General features: G+C 34.7%; 1 protein-coding gene across 2 annotated transcripts in view; it reads left to right on the top strand.

Annotated features, from left to right (window-relative positions):
* Nucleotides 1-14,264, top strand: part of LOC119836131 (ribosomal protein S6 kinase alpha-5-like) — an 89,489-nt gene that overhangs the window by 67,216 nt on the left and 8,009 nt on the right. For both annotated transcript variants that reach the window (XM_038361387.1, XM_038361388.1), the window contains exons 7-12: nt 10,947-11,119; nt 11,651-11,732; nt 12,119-12,281; nt 12,791-12,903; nt 13,324-13,443; nt 13,828-13,932. In XM_038361387.1, coding sequence (XP_038217315.1) covers nt 10,947-11,119; nt 11,651-11,732; nt 12,119-12,281; nt 12,791-12,903; nt 13,324-13,443; nt 13,828-13,932 — 756 coding nt within the window. The remainder of the gene's footprint in view (nt 1-10,946; nt 11,120-11,650; nt 11,733-12,118; nt 12,282-12,790; nt 12,904-13,323; nt 13,444-13,827; nt 13,933-14,264) is intronic.

Here is a 14,264-nt window from a genome sequence, read left to right as displayed (position 1 = left end):
ATCTGATTAATTATAATTAACACAGGCAGACTTTTATACATAAAATTTTATTGAGAAGAAATGTAGCGTCAAATCTTAAAAAATATCTTAAAATGTTCATCCACAGTCTATGAGTAACATTATCATAAAGAATTTGTCTTGAGTTGTCCTACATAAGAAGATAAATAGATTAAAAAAAATTGAGAGATGTCTCAGATATGCTATATAATATGTCACTCGGAGAAAGTCAATCGTTTTGTGGTTATTTGTTGTATAGCTCGGTTAATTCTCTTCATTACGTTCTCATCGGGCAGAGGCGACCTTCGGAATCGGTGGTAGTTGTAAATAAAATCGTCTGTTTGCGTAAAAGTTCACACGGATAAAAAAATGAGTTGGAAAATGCAATTGTAGACGCTGAAATATTTATCAACAATTAGTTTTGTCATTTAGAAATTAATAACTTTTTAACGGATTTTAAACGCGATTTATTCACGTGGTCACGGGGAGACTGAGAATGACTGACAATCACGCTCGCTGTAAAGTGTTCGAAACGTCGGGTTAATAAAATAATGAATTAATCGCGTTTAAAATCCGTTAAAAAGTTTTAAATTTCTAAATGTATAATACTCGCATAAAATCAAACACAAGAAAATACTAGTTTGCCATTGTTTCTTCACTAAATTGTGTTCAGCAGTTTTCATATGCAATAACGTCCGTTAGTACATGAGCTATTCAGTAGCTGTATAGGTGACCTGCACGTGGCGTATTCGCGTGACCTTATATGAAATTACCCGATCGCTGTTGTATTGAAACTGTATTATTTATTACAATTATAATATGTCTGTAATAAAATAGCGACTCCATTGTCTTCTGTTCGATACTTATTGAAGTATTGCGTGTAACATATTTTGTAGGTATGTGTGAATTTGGTCATAGAATGTGGAATTTTTATTGAAGAATAGAACAGAAATGGCATAGACGTGACGTATTTTTACAATATTATAACTATTCGTGTTGCTCGTATGCAAAGCGGTAGTTAGTTAGCTCCGATATTCGATTCCCGGTCGAGTTTAAGACTCTCCTCTCTCATTTGTTGGCATTTAAATTTGTTGAAAACAATTGTATTCGGATCTATTTACATACGATTCGTTACGCAATTATAGTGGATATAGTCACATTGATGTTATTAGGACAGTGGGTCGCGGGCCGTGCTACATTAGTTGTTTTTATCTACACTAATATTATGAAGAGGAAACTTTTGTATTTTTTTGAATGTTTGTAACTTATTCACGATCAAAAAAAAAAATGGTTGCCTGTAACGTCGGTTTTACGGGCGAAGATTTTACGTGACAACGTCTTTTTCTCGGTAGAATATTTATTGATATGAATATTATTAAATTGCACAATAGGAACAAGGAATTGAATGAAAATAAGAATTGCAATTGTTTACTAAAAAGACAGAGACACAAGCACGCGCCGATTCAATGCGCCTAATTCTCTAGTGCTGCGCGCGCGACGGACCGATCATAGTTCGGTGACTCATCGTAACGTTACCGGGCGTTACACTTTTTCATGAGTGACTCCGAGCCGCAACCTAATTTAAGACGTTGTCACGTCAAAAACGATTGGATCGATTTCAAACATTCACTTTTACCATTAGGGAGCTGCAACTTCACTGAACGATATAGGCTGTATATATACCACGGGCGAAGCCGGGGCGATCGGCTAGTTTTATTATTGATTTTCCACTAGCATTCCGCCAGTAGCTTCGCCCGCGTGATCGAATGAAATTCCCATGGAAGTGAGATATATCACCGCGGTAAAAAGTGGCCTATTGCACTCTCTAGCTAACTAACTTTCGTGAGTCATAAAAATCATATTATAAAACATAACTTAGGCCTCCCCCATAGATTTTCAAAAGGACTAATCATTAGATGCATGATTCCAGCGCCCAAATCGGGTACTACGTTTCACGTAAATCAAAAAGTATTAATAAAAACGAAACATTAATCCCACGCATCAATCAGCTGTTGAAAAAACTAATACGTACTGAGTTTCGGAAGTTTGACCGCATACCAGTTCAATTCAAATGCAAAACAGAAGCTTATCACCTATACCTATGCACAGACAACACGGTAACAGGTTGTTGGGACGTAAACACATTGTCCCGGCGTGCGTATTACGCAACGTGACGTGTGCACGCCCGTCGCACACACACATGTGCGATGTCGGACGCACGCACACGTGCTAAGCTCGGTGTGGAGTCTTAGTGTGTATTGAGGGATTTGGAGGGTCGGAAGTTGGGAAATTTCATATCTATACTAATATTATAAAGCTGAAGAGTTTCGTTTGTTCGAACGCGCTTATCTTGGGAACTACTGGTCTGATTTGAAAAATTCTTTCAGTGTTAGATAGCCCACGTATTAAAGAAGGCTATGAGTTATATATGTACCATGAGCGAAATTGGGGCGGACCGCTAGAAGGTACCGTAAGGACCGCTAAAAATATCTTTTGATCTGCATGGTGTGTTTAGATTATGGATGGTCTTTTGAATATAACTGGTTTTTGAAATTTAAGTCTATGAATGGTATCCAAATTAATTTTTATAATGCAACCCATTTATGCTATTACGATAAATTAAACGAAAATCAGGGAAGATCGAAATTTAGGTTTAGTACCGACGGGAAAAGCCGAAAGATACAACAAGTAAGAGAATATTAATATGTATGATGTATGAGGTACATAAAAATATTTGTATATTTGTTGTCTGTCTCTTTTTATTTAATTTATATGTACTTATGTATGTTATATAATACGTTTATATGAGTATATTCATGTATTTATATACTTCAAACCAAATAATGCTATTACTGGTTTATGTATAAAATAATCTCTAGTCTCAACATGTTTGCAATAACGCAGTGTTAATGTATTAATCAAAGTCATAGATCATAAAAAAATTTTAAACACAATTCATACTCTCCCGTTTTTGTTAATAGTTCCTCTAATAATAGGGCTCCGTAGACGTCCATTGTCCCGTATATATTGTAGAAGAACCAATAATAATAATAGATAGAAAGAGCTAGAATAAATTAGAATTAAATGAACTTCTAAGATACTTCGTTAAACAGAATAATAGACGTAAGTAGACACCTGGCACGTGGCCGGCATAATTTCTCTTGGCGCGGTAGTCGGTCTAAACTCTAAACCTTGACATTTATCGAACATTTTGAACAATTTCTTTAAATTAATCATTGTTTTATACTTCAATGGGATTTCAGTGGGAGCCAAGAAGTTATTAGGCCATATATTAGTACCCTGAACTTAAGACTAAAAGATGGTTAGGCTGTATTTGTTTATTGTCTGTCTGTGTTCCTGCAGTAGGAAAGAATATGGGCTAATGATAATAACTAAAGCGCTGGATAATTGTTTAATGTTTCCAATTTAATATACACAACTATATCATACTTAATATTGTAAACGCGAATGTTAATAAGTACGGATGGATGAATGGATGTTTGTTAATCTTTCACGCGAAAACAGCTTTTCGTATCTATATGAAATATGGTACAGAGATAGATTATCGGTAAATATGGTATAGGGATGTCTTCATTAGCACATACGCTACTTTTTTACCCGTGACGCCACAGTATATACATCTAGTAAGCCATATTCCTTTAACTGGAATCATACAAAACCCAGTAAAGAGACGCCCACGCTCGGCCACCGCCCACCGGGAGACAAACTATAAATAGCGCAGAGTATACTTTTATTAAACGTACCGAGGGTAATTTACGATACTCTTGATATAAATAACTTGGTGACGTCTGGACCAGATTGTGAGTTTCGGATCTCTCGCAAAAATCTATATTTTCCTGGCCTTATCTGTGTGGGAGGATTTCAAAGTCGTCTCGGTATTTTATTTTGTAATGTTTGCACTGATTGATTTAGTCTGTTCTTAACTGGCTGGTGTAATTATCCTGGATTCCTGTAATATCTCTCTCTGGGTGCTGCCTAGATGGGCTGTATTCTAAAGTGGATTAAGCAATTCAATTATTATTGGTGTCAATTAAATAGAAACAATCCCTACACATATTAAATATTGTGATTAAACATAGCAGTAGATTTATAGAGCACGTAAGTAGTTGAATTACTAAATATCGTGAAGCATACCATTTATGTAGATCAAAAACTATCAATTAAGGTTACGAGTTCAGAGCCCAATTCTCTATCCGAATAACTTTTTGTCGATGGTCTCTGATCAAAGCCACTAAACAATTAGTCATTGGTCAATAATCACTATAGAAGCCCCTTAAGACACGGCAATGGGTGTACTTCGTACTAGCAAAAACGACTTACTCGTTGCAATCTTTGAAACATTCCGCCGCGCTGCGACGCGATTATCCACCGAATGCCGTTCGAATTAAAGGCCAATACTCGTTGGACGGTTAAGCATGCCAGGGCGATATTCCGAGGCCGCGGAACGGTGTCAGTGGGTCGCGGCGGGCCCTGAACTTGGAACGGGATACGTTATGTCATTTTAGCGGCCTTTTTAGATTGCCTTTGTGCGGCGTTTTTAACGACTTGTTGAGATTCGTTGAAGAGGCGTTTTATCGGCCTTTGCGGATACGGTTTTGCGGCTTTTGAAGAGAGTTTTTAAAGGTTTTTTATGCGTAGTTTTGGGATGGTTAAGCAACTTTGCTTGGGTTTTTTTTTCGGTATGCGTCTTACGCCCGGTACATTATTGACCTTGCCGGCTGTTATAGCATTTGCATGTTATGCTAATTCGATTTAACCTTACTGCGAAGACGCGAAGAATTTCACCAATGTTTTTGTCACGCAATGTATTTCTTGCACACACATTATATATTATGTCCTTCCTTGCTATTCAATATAGTTGAGTTGTCGAGAATCTTTTGCTCCTTTCGCATTTTAGTTATAATGAATAAATTATATATTTAAAAAAACCTCAACCGCCTTCAAATCGTCCATATGAGACCGAATTTAAGTGACCGGAGGGGAGACACCAGCTTAAAAAAAATCATCAAAATCGGGTCATCCAGTAGAAGACTCTGAGTTACTTCAAACAAAAAATAAAATTAAGTATGAAACGAATTAAGTACCTCCTACTTTTTTTTTTAAATCGGACGTTCAATGGATATAGGACGTCTAGAACTTTCCAAAAAAAAAAAATGTTTAATATTATGCTAAATTCACTACTAATACGTTATGTAGGTCGCGTCGAGGCGTCGACCTTGAAAACTTATTCAGCGAGTGGTTTTTTTTTTGCTACTAAATTGCTAAGTAGGCCAATTCTCACTACTTATGCTCGGGTGTGTACGAAACCGCTTCGTCTCTGTTCAGAACTTCGGATGTCTGATGAGATGTCACGTTTTTGTGGGTCTTTAGATGTGGTGATGAGGCAGTGGATTTAGATAGTACACGTCATGTATCATAATAGAATAGAATTTTTAGGGATATTAAGTTATTATAGTTGAATGATTTGAATTTGAACGCGTTAAATTACGAGAAAACCCTCTTTCTATCAGACTATTTAAACCATCCTCTTGAATCACTCTACCTATTAAAAAAAGTCATCAAAATTCGTTGCGTAGTTTTAAAAATTTAAGCATACGTAGTGCAGACACACATACGGCGGTAAGCGACTTTCTAGTGAATTGATAAAAGAAATGGTTAACCTCTAAACAGACAAGGATATGTATGCAACTGATTTTAACATTAACAAATTAGTTTTAATTTGTATCACACTGTCACACTAATACTATAAAATTTATTGATTAAATGCTTCCTTGCGATAAATAAATGTATAACTTAAAATTTTCAAATAATGATACATATATTATATAGTATGCTTCAAAGCCGAAGAGACATAAATTAACATCGTAAAATTTATCAGCGGCGAAGGTTACTTATTTGGGTATTAAGGTCGAAACGGTATGTATATGGTATAAAATTTTGTGATAATTTTCTATGTTCACGTGTCTATGTAATTGACAAATTCCCGCTATAATGATTCAACAGATTTTTTAAAAACAAAACCTTAATATATAAATTATTAGTTATGCGTAAATTACATACTCCTCCGAAACGGCTTGACCGATTCCTCTGAAATTTGGTAAGCATATTGGGTAGGACTGAGAATCGGCCAACATCTATTTTTTATCCCGATATTCCTACGGGATACGGACTTACGCGGGTGAAACCGCGGGGCGCAGCTAGTATATATATATATATATATATATATATATATATTGCAAAGGCTCACTGTTATTTAGACCAGTGAATCGATTTTGATGGACTTCGATGTAAATGGAAAAGAGACATCGAAGAAATTTCGATTTCAAATATGGGAACGTGAATTAGAATTGAATAGCTTTTAGGTACTATATAGCAATTGATTTATTTTGTAAATGAACATATAATGATTACGTGAACGTAAAAAGATTTTTTTCATCCAACTTAGAATGTTTAAATTTGGCAATAAAAACCACCCATACTAAAACAAACGTGATTTGTTCCTACACCTAATGTTCCAGTGTGCCAATCTAATTTTCAACAGTGTACCAAGTTCGAACCCATGACCCGCGAGTGCATTTTCGCAACCGAAGCGCCGGCAATAACCGGTTTTAACCGGCGCAGGAGATTTTCTAACGCGCAACCTTGATAAGCGTCAAATCTGTGAAATCAATGTCAATTGTTTATTGAATTTTGATAACGATGCATCTATGTGTCGGTTTTGAGGAAAATAATAAATTTAAAATGTTAGATAAGAAACTAATATTGTTTAAAAGGTTGAGACATGTAATCTGTGTTGGGCAGTATGCACATAAAACTAATCGTCAAATAAGAAATTTTGAAAGAATAGAAAAAATTTGATGACGAGGCAGGATACGAACCTGCGTTTCTTGCCTAACCGTAGCAACGCCTAGCCTCTCGGCCACCCGTGATCCTGCCACAGTAATCGAATTTCTTCTACTCTTTCGGTTTCATGTGCCTAAGGGGCACCCCACGCCATCTATTAATAATAATCGTCAAATAATTGCGATGAAAACAAGACACGTGAAAAAATATTTATTCTATTTCAGTGACAACCCTACTAGTGTCATTTCTTGATTAATATATCAATTTTAAGTCGGGCATATTCAAATTCAAACATTTATTTATTCAATTAGACTTCTTATAGAAGCACTTTTGAATTGTCATATCATAGTTTTGACATTTACCACCGGTTCGGAAAGCAGTTTCCACTGAGAAGAGCCAGCAACAAACTCTGTAAAGTTCGGTTTCCTTGTCTAAAATGGATTATATTTTATTTGGAACCAACTGCTTGCTTAGTATGTGAAGTTTTTAATTATGTTTGTAATATGAAGAATCATATAACAAGCTGGAGAGGCCGTACTGTAAAAGTCTGAATCTTACGTTAAATCTAAATTTTACAGGTGCGTATTATCGCAACAGATTTGCGTTTTATAGGTTATTAGGGATGTCTGCATTATATATGTTGGTGAAAATTTATGTAAGGCTTTGATAAAGTTATTGCATAGAAACTAACTAACCGGGTGAAGATTGGTGATGAGAAGTGAAGAAAGAGAGCCCCAGGGTGAGAAGAGAAGAACCAAGTTAACTCAGGAATGATTTTGGTTATTTCAATGACTATTTTACTTTAGATGTGGAGCATATTTTAATAGCGCGATGCACGATTACCTTCGTTTTACCCATAAAAATTCCCGTATTCATTACCGAGTTATTAAAACGCGAGATTTAACCGCATTGTATCCATTTCAGAGCAACTTCAGAGACAGTTAAATGGCGTTATAAATAGTCCACAATAAACCATCTCAATAATACCGTTTAAGAATCCGCAACCAGCTTACTTGTTACCATGAGCAAAACTTGCCAAAAAATTTCGCATAACGGTTGACCCGCTTTTAATTTTTCAAATGATTCTCGACTTTATTACAATGCAATAAGAATGCCAGTTTTTGTGGCTACTTGGCTATAGTTACGGAATGCTACTTTTAGCTTTATCGCCTGGCGATAGAGTCTGTTTTTAATTGTGCTTCAATAGTTCTATGTGGTATGAAGAGTGGGCTTATAAAATATTGTATTACATAGTTGTATCGCCATTTCGATGATTTATTTCGACTTGTAATTAAATTTTTGTCGAGTTCACTGCATTGTCTGAGTATGTTGGTCTATGAATAAATTAAGGCAATAGTTTGGTTAAATCGTTTTAGATTTTTACGAATTTTGTTAAAAATGTTAAAAAAATGTATAATGGAACTCATATTTCGACATGTATATGTCAAAAAATTAATCCCTATTTCCCTTGGTCACGCTTAGAAACCACCATTAGAAAGCTACAATTATACTGAGTGACATAAGCTATATATGTACCACGGGTGAAACCGGGGCGAACAGCTAGTCACTCAATAAATTTTATAAATGATTTAAACTTACAGTGTAACGTCAAAGATTTTTACATGTTGAATAAAATATAATACTAATTTTTGTTTTCATAAACCTAAATCTCTTTTGTCGTTTATTCAAAGCAAGTATTTCCTTATTTTAAGATCTTGTATAGTAGATGATAGGGACCATGAAAAGTTGTATGAATATATAGTAAATTACTGTAAAATTAACATAATAAAAAATGTTAATGCATTGATCATTAAATTAAGTATTGAAATGTAAAAAAAAAAAAACCGTGAATCCAAAATATATCCGCTAGCACCTCTGCTTAACCCAGCGATCGACCAAGAACATCGCATTGAATGATAACAATTTATTTTAAACTCTACAAATAAGGGATTAAGGTACATCTTAGTTTGCAGTGACACAACCTTCTATAGATTATAACCTCGTTGCTATCATGTTCAGGGTTAGAAGGAATAACTAAATGACAATAACTCTTATTCTATTCGATTTAGGGTCGATTTTCGTATAAAATAACAAGTAATTTCTTAAGTAATGTGCATATTAATTTTTAATTGTATATTTATACATCGTTTGAATTTTAATATATTTTTTTTTAAATTAAGATTATCGGCAATAGCTTATTAGAATAAAGAGTTGAAAGAGCGTTATTCAATGCCATCGTATGGTCAAGTAAGATTTTTTCAATTGCTCATAGAATGGTGTTAAATTTATAAAAAACAAAGAAAAAGAAATCATTTTAAAAGTATCTAACGTTATTATTTTAATCAAAAAATAACCCGCCATAGATAGTCAAAACTAGACCGAATTCACATGCTTTCAAATAAACATATTGAATCACCATAATCGATTAACTCAGTCAAAAGTTTTTAGGTAACAAAAACACAAACAAAAACGGTTCAATTGAAAACTTCTCCTTTTTTGAAGTCGGTTTAAATATTATTACTTTTGGAATCATCCTTTTAAAACTGTTCTTTAAAAAATTATTTGATTACAACGAAAACATTGTTTCAATAAATTCTGGAAATGTACTTTTGAAAAACAGCAAGTTCTTAGATAATGATTTTATATAATTATATAACTAGCTGTGACCCGCGGTTGAAACCGCGTAAGTCCGTATCCCGTAGGAATATCGGTATAAAAAGTGCCTATGTGTTATTTCAGTTGTCCAGCTATCTACGAAGCAAAATAGTATTATTATTCACCAATAGATGTCAGGGAAAAAAAAACACGAATATGACATTTTCTAAAAAAAATTCCTAGCTAGATCGATTTATCGGCCCCGAAACCCCCTATATACTAAATTTCATGAAAATCGTTGGAGCCGATTCCGAGATTCCAACTATATATATATATATATATATATATATATATATATATATATACAAGAATTGCTCGTTTAAAGGTATAAGATTTATAATTGATATTATTTATATTATCAATCTAAAAACAGAACATTTATTGATAGTTTTGTTTAAATACAAAACACACAAACAGTCAGGAAGTTAAGTGTGTTTGTGGCCAAGGTTGATAAGTGGTGTGCGCGGTCGGCGGTTGCTAAGCGAAATTGTATTAGATAAGAAGTTTTTATTAAGGTATTGGCTTCATTTGAGAGCATTCATAGGTTCACTTGTTTTTATAACTATTTGTTTGTACAGTATATAAATATGTTGTAACATATATATATAACCATTACTATTAAAACAACATATACGCAAATATATTGAAATATCAATTTGCTCTGGCCTACTTATCGATTTTATTCCGAGATCCTCACCACTGAGCTACCACTACTTTTTAATATATATTGTAATTTAAATCAATTTATGTCTATACAGTTGGTTTTAAACGCTATTTAATCATTGTTTTCATGATGTGAGTCAGGTGTACAAATCAGGCAAATTAAAGTTTACATTGTACATAAAACATTTTTTTTGTATTTCATTACAAGAGTTCAATAAGAATTGGATATTAATTATTGTTAATCAGCGAATAAAAAGATACAAAGTTAAGTTTCCATTGCAAGGGGGCCTCATTAAGGATTCATGCCACAATTGGCAAAGTGTTTATTACTAGATGTTGCATGTTGTCCTCAAACTTTCGTTTCTATGAATGTTTAGATAAAGTTTATGTATTGAACTGTAGGTATTTGTTTCCAGTTTACAATAGAATGTTTTCTTCCGAAAAGTTTAAATAAAAATTATGGCTACGTTCTACCGAATCAATATAGCTTTAATAATAGTTAGTAAATTATACGCTTGTAAACTGTTGTTATTATATTCAATTTAAATTTTGATTTATTCTATTCTATAACATTGATGCAAATAACTCATACTATCATAATCTAGTCTACTCGCAATATACGGCGCACCAGGGATATACATCTATTACGGATTGTAGCTTAGAAACAGTCTTCGCGTGCTTCTGCAAACATCCATGAAGCACTACAGAAACGAGACAACTCAAGTAGAAATTTGAATTCGATATATAGTTTGTAATTCCTGTTCCAGGCGGTCGACTGGTGGTCGGTGGGCGTGCTGACGTACGAGCTGCTCACGGGCGCATCGCCGTTCACGGTGGAAGGGGAGAAGAACACGCAGCAGGAGATCACCAAGCGGATAGTGAGGTGCAGCTACCCGGTGCCGAATGACGTCAGTCCGGAGGTGCAGGACTTTATTAAGAAGTGAGTCTGTTGTGTTATCCTGTTCGTCTAAGGTGGGAAGTCTTTATATGCAGTTACGTGCAATTATCTAATGCTCAATGATGTAATTCCTGATGTGGAGTTTATTAGGAAATTAGTCTGTTGCTATAGAAGACATCTAAACTTATTCAGCTTGTGTTGGAGTATCAAATACACCCTCGGAGGAGGCATGTGTCAACTCTGGGAGTTAATGACATTGAATTATTATAGATGGGACAGGGAGACAAATTTTCCTGAGGGTAGGAGAGGAATGCAGCTATCTAGTAAATGGGTTTAAAAAGATTAAGGAGTATTCCGACTTGAAAATGTTCAAGAAAGTGAAGTAAGAGATTAGATAAACGATATGAGAGAGAGAGAGCTAAATAAATCTTTGTCCCCCTCTCTCTATACGAACAAGACTTAACGTCAAATACACACACGAGAGTCCCTAACCTAGGACTGCAATCGGACCTAACACGATTAATTTATAAATTTACATGTGAGCTAAATGTTATTTTCATTGATAATTTTCAGATTATTAGTGAAAGACCCGCGGAGACGTTTAGGCGGTGGCGAAGAAGATGCGGAGGAACTTAAAAGACATCCTTTCTTTAAGGTAATTGTTTTTGTTATTTGTAATAAATTCCCTCCGTTATAATATCAACAAGTATCCGTAGCGTCCTATTCACATGAAACACCAGGAGTCACTAATTCATAAAATAATTTATAGTATTTGATCTATTTAGAATATCTCGCATCTCTCATAGCATTATGTTTTGTTTTTTGTCTGATGCTTGCCTGACAAGAGAGACATCATTATACGATTTATTTGACGACAAAGCCAAGACGACTGTACTTAAAGTTGTTGTTCTTACAAAACCGAACTATACGCGTGATACGAGTACTTATTCAAGCATTCAGAATGTAGTAAACGATGTATATCTTGTGTAATTCACAAGTTTGTCCGTATAAAATGAATATCAGTAATAAATCCCCCCCCAGAAGCTGGACTGGGAGGCGGTGGCGCGGCGCGAGGTGGCCGCGCCGTTCGTGCCGGCGCTGGCGCACGCGGCCGACACGAGCAACTTCGCGGGCGAGTTCACGCGCATGCGCCCCACCTACTCGCCCGCGCAGGCGCCCAAACACCACGACAAGCTGTTTTTGGGTGAGTCTTGTTGTAACTATAATACTTACATTTTCAAGGTCCATAACGCATGTAGGTTGGTAACTTTTTCACTTGCAAAAACTACTGAACCGATTGCAATGAAATTTGGTACGTAGGCAGCTGGACAACTGGAATAACATATAGGAAACTTTTTATCCCGATATTCCTACGGGATACGGACTTACGCGGGTGAAACCGCGGGGCGCAGCTAGTAAATTATAAAGTACATTTAATGTTTCTTAAAATAATCAAATCAGGAAAAATTCAATGAGCTACAACTCTCACGCTTTTAGGCGAGTGGATACAGCATGATAGCTTAAACTCTCTTAATCATTATGCTTACGTATATAACTTATTTTTCTTTAAACAGTTATATTAATTTGAACCTTAATTTATAACAGAACCTTCTAGAATTCCACTAGGCTTCGTTAAACCATTTGATAAAATCACCGAACTACTTTTTTTTATTATAATGAGGGTATATTAAAATAGTAATATGTCTATTTCAGGCTATTCGTACGTAGCGCCGAGCATACTGTTCTCGGAGAACGTGATCTCCGATCAGATATGGATGCAGGCGACGGGACAGAAACATGACAAGCTCAAGGGATGGGTAGCTAAGGTAAATTGTATGATTTGTTTTAGATCTATAAGTTTATAACGTTCCAGTTTGTAAGTGTAAAAATTTGATGGAAAAAAGGGCATTACAATTTGAGTTTTTTAGAATAATACATAAATACAATTTTTAATTCTGTTTTTATTTAGACATCCTTCGAGATGCGAATCTGTGTGTAATATTGTTAATCTGTTTATTCAAATAAGTAATTAGTACAGGTAGTTACTATTGAAAACATTTAGCATCAACATAGTTTTTGGTCCTTCGAGCTGGTTACGTCCTATTTATTTTCATATAATACCTTCTAAGTCTGTGAGTGAATAAAACATTTATTTCTGCTGCTTTTAACTTAATAAAAATATTTTTATAATATGTTGCACGTAATTTTTTCTAAAACTTGATACATATTATTATGCAATTGCGCAGGATTCACCGTTCTTCCAAAAGTACGCAGTGGACCTGAGCACGCCGCTGCTCGGCGACGGCTCGTACGCGGTCTGCAGGAAGTGCATACACAGACAGACGGGGAGGGAGTACGCTGTTAAGGTATATCTATGCTAATATTATAAAGCTGATGAATTTGTTTTTTTGTTTCTTTGAACGCACTGATCTCAGGAACTACTGGTCCGATTTTAAAAATTTCAGTGTTAGATAGCTCATTTTTTTGAGGAAGGCTAAAGGATTTCCACGGGTGATAGAGAGGCGATAGTATAGAGAGATAGACAGAAATAAGCAGTACAATTAAAACAGGAAGTGGTTATAATTGTAAAAACGTAGGTTTCATTTTGAAAATAATAGACAATGACAAGAGTAAATGGAAGAAAAACTCATAGGGCTCATATACTAATTATAGCAATTTTTTTTACTTAATAATCTTTAACTGTTTTTAAAACACTGATGCTTATTAAAAAAAAAAAAAACAAATTTCAGATAATATCAACGCAAAAGAAGGACGTAAAACAAGAAATCGAGTTGCTCAAAGCATGTCAAGGGTCGCCATACATTATCACACTGCACGAAGTCTTCCAGGACTCTGTAAGTACTCTCTATATCTTTGAATTATTTCTTTTACCTAGAATAACCCAAAAAACAATTGCTTTTTTTCCGGAACATATATTTTTTATTCCTGTAAGATAATGTTTGTATCATTTATACAAGTTGTGTTGACGCCTAATATATTTTTTTATATATTTTATTGTATTTAGTTTTGTGTGTATCATCCAATACTTTAAAATAGATACTGCATATCAAATCCAATTAGTTTGATAACAAGTCTACTTTTATCTTTCTTTCCTCCTTCTTCTATCTATCTTTCTTTCGTCCTTCTTTTATCTATCTTTCTTTCGTCCTTCTTCTATCTATCTTTC

Source organism: Zerene cesonia, chromosome 22 (genome assembly GCF_012273895.1).
Source record: "Zerene cesonia ecotype Mississippi chromosome 22, Zerene_cesonia_1.1, whole genome shotgun sequence".
In the NCBI taxonomy this organism is placed as follows: Eukaryota; Metazoa; Arthropoda; class Insecta; order Lepidoptera; family Pieridae; genus Zerene; species Zerene cesonia.
The sequence above is the reverse complement of the archived record's forward strand: the minus strand, read 5'-3'. Positions and strand labels throughout refer to the sequence as shown.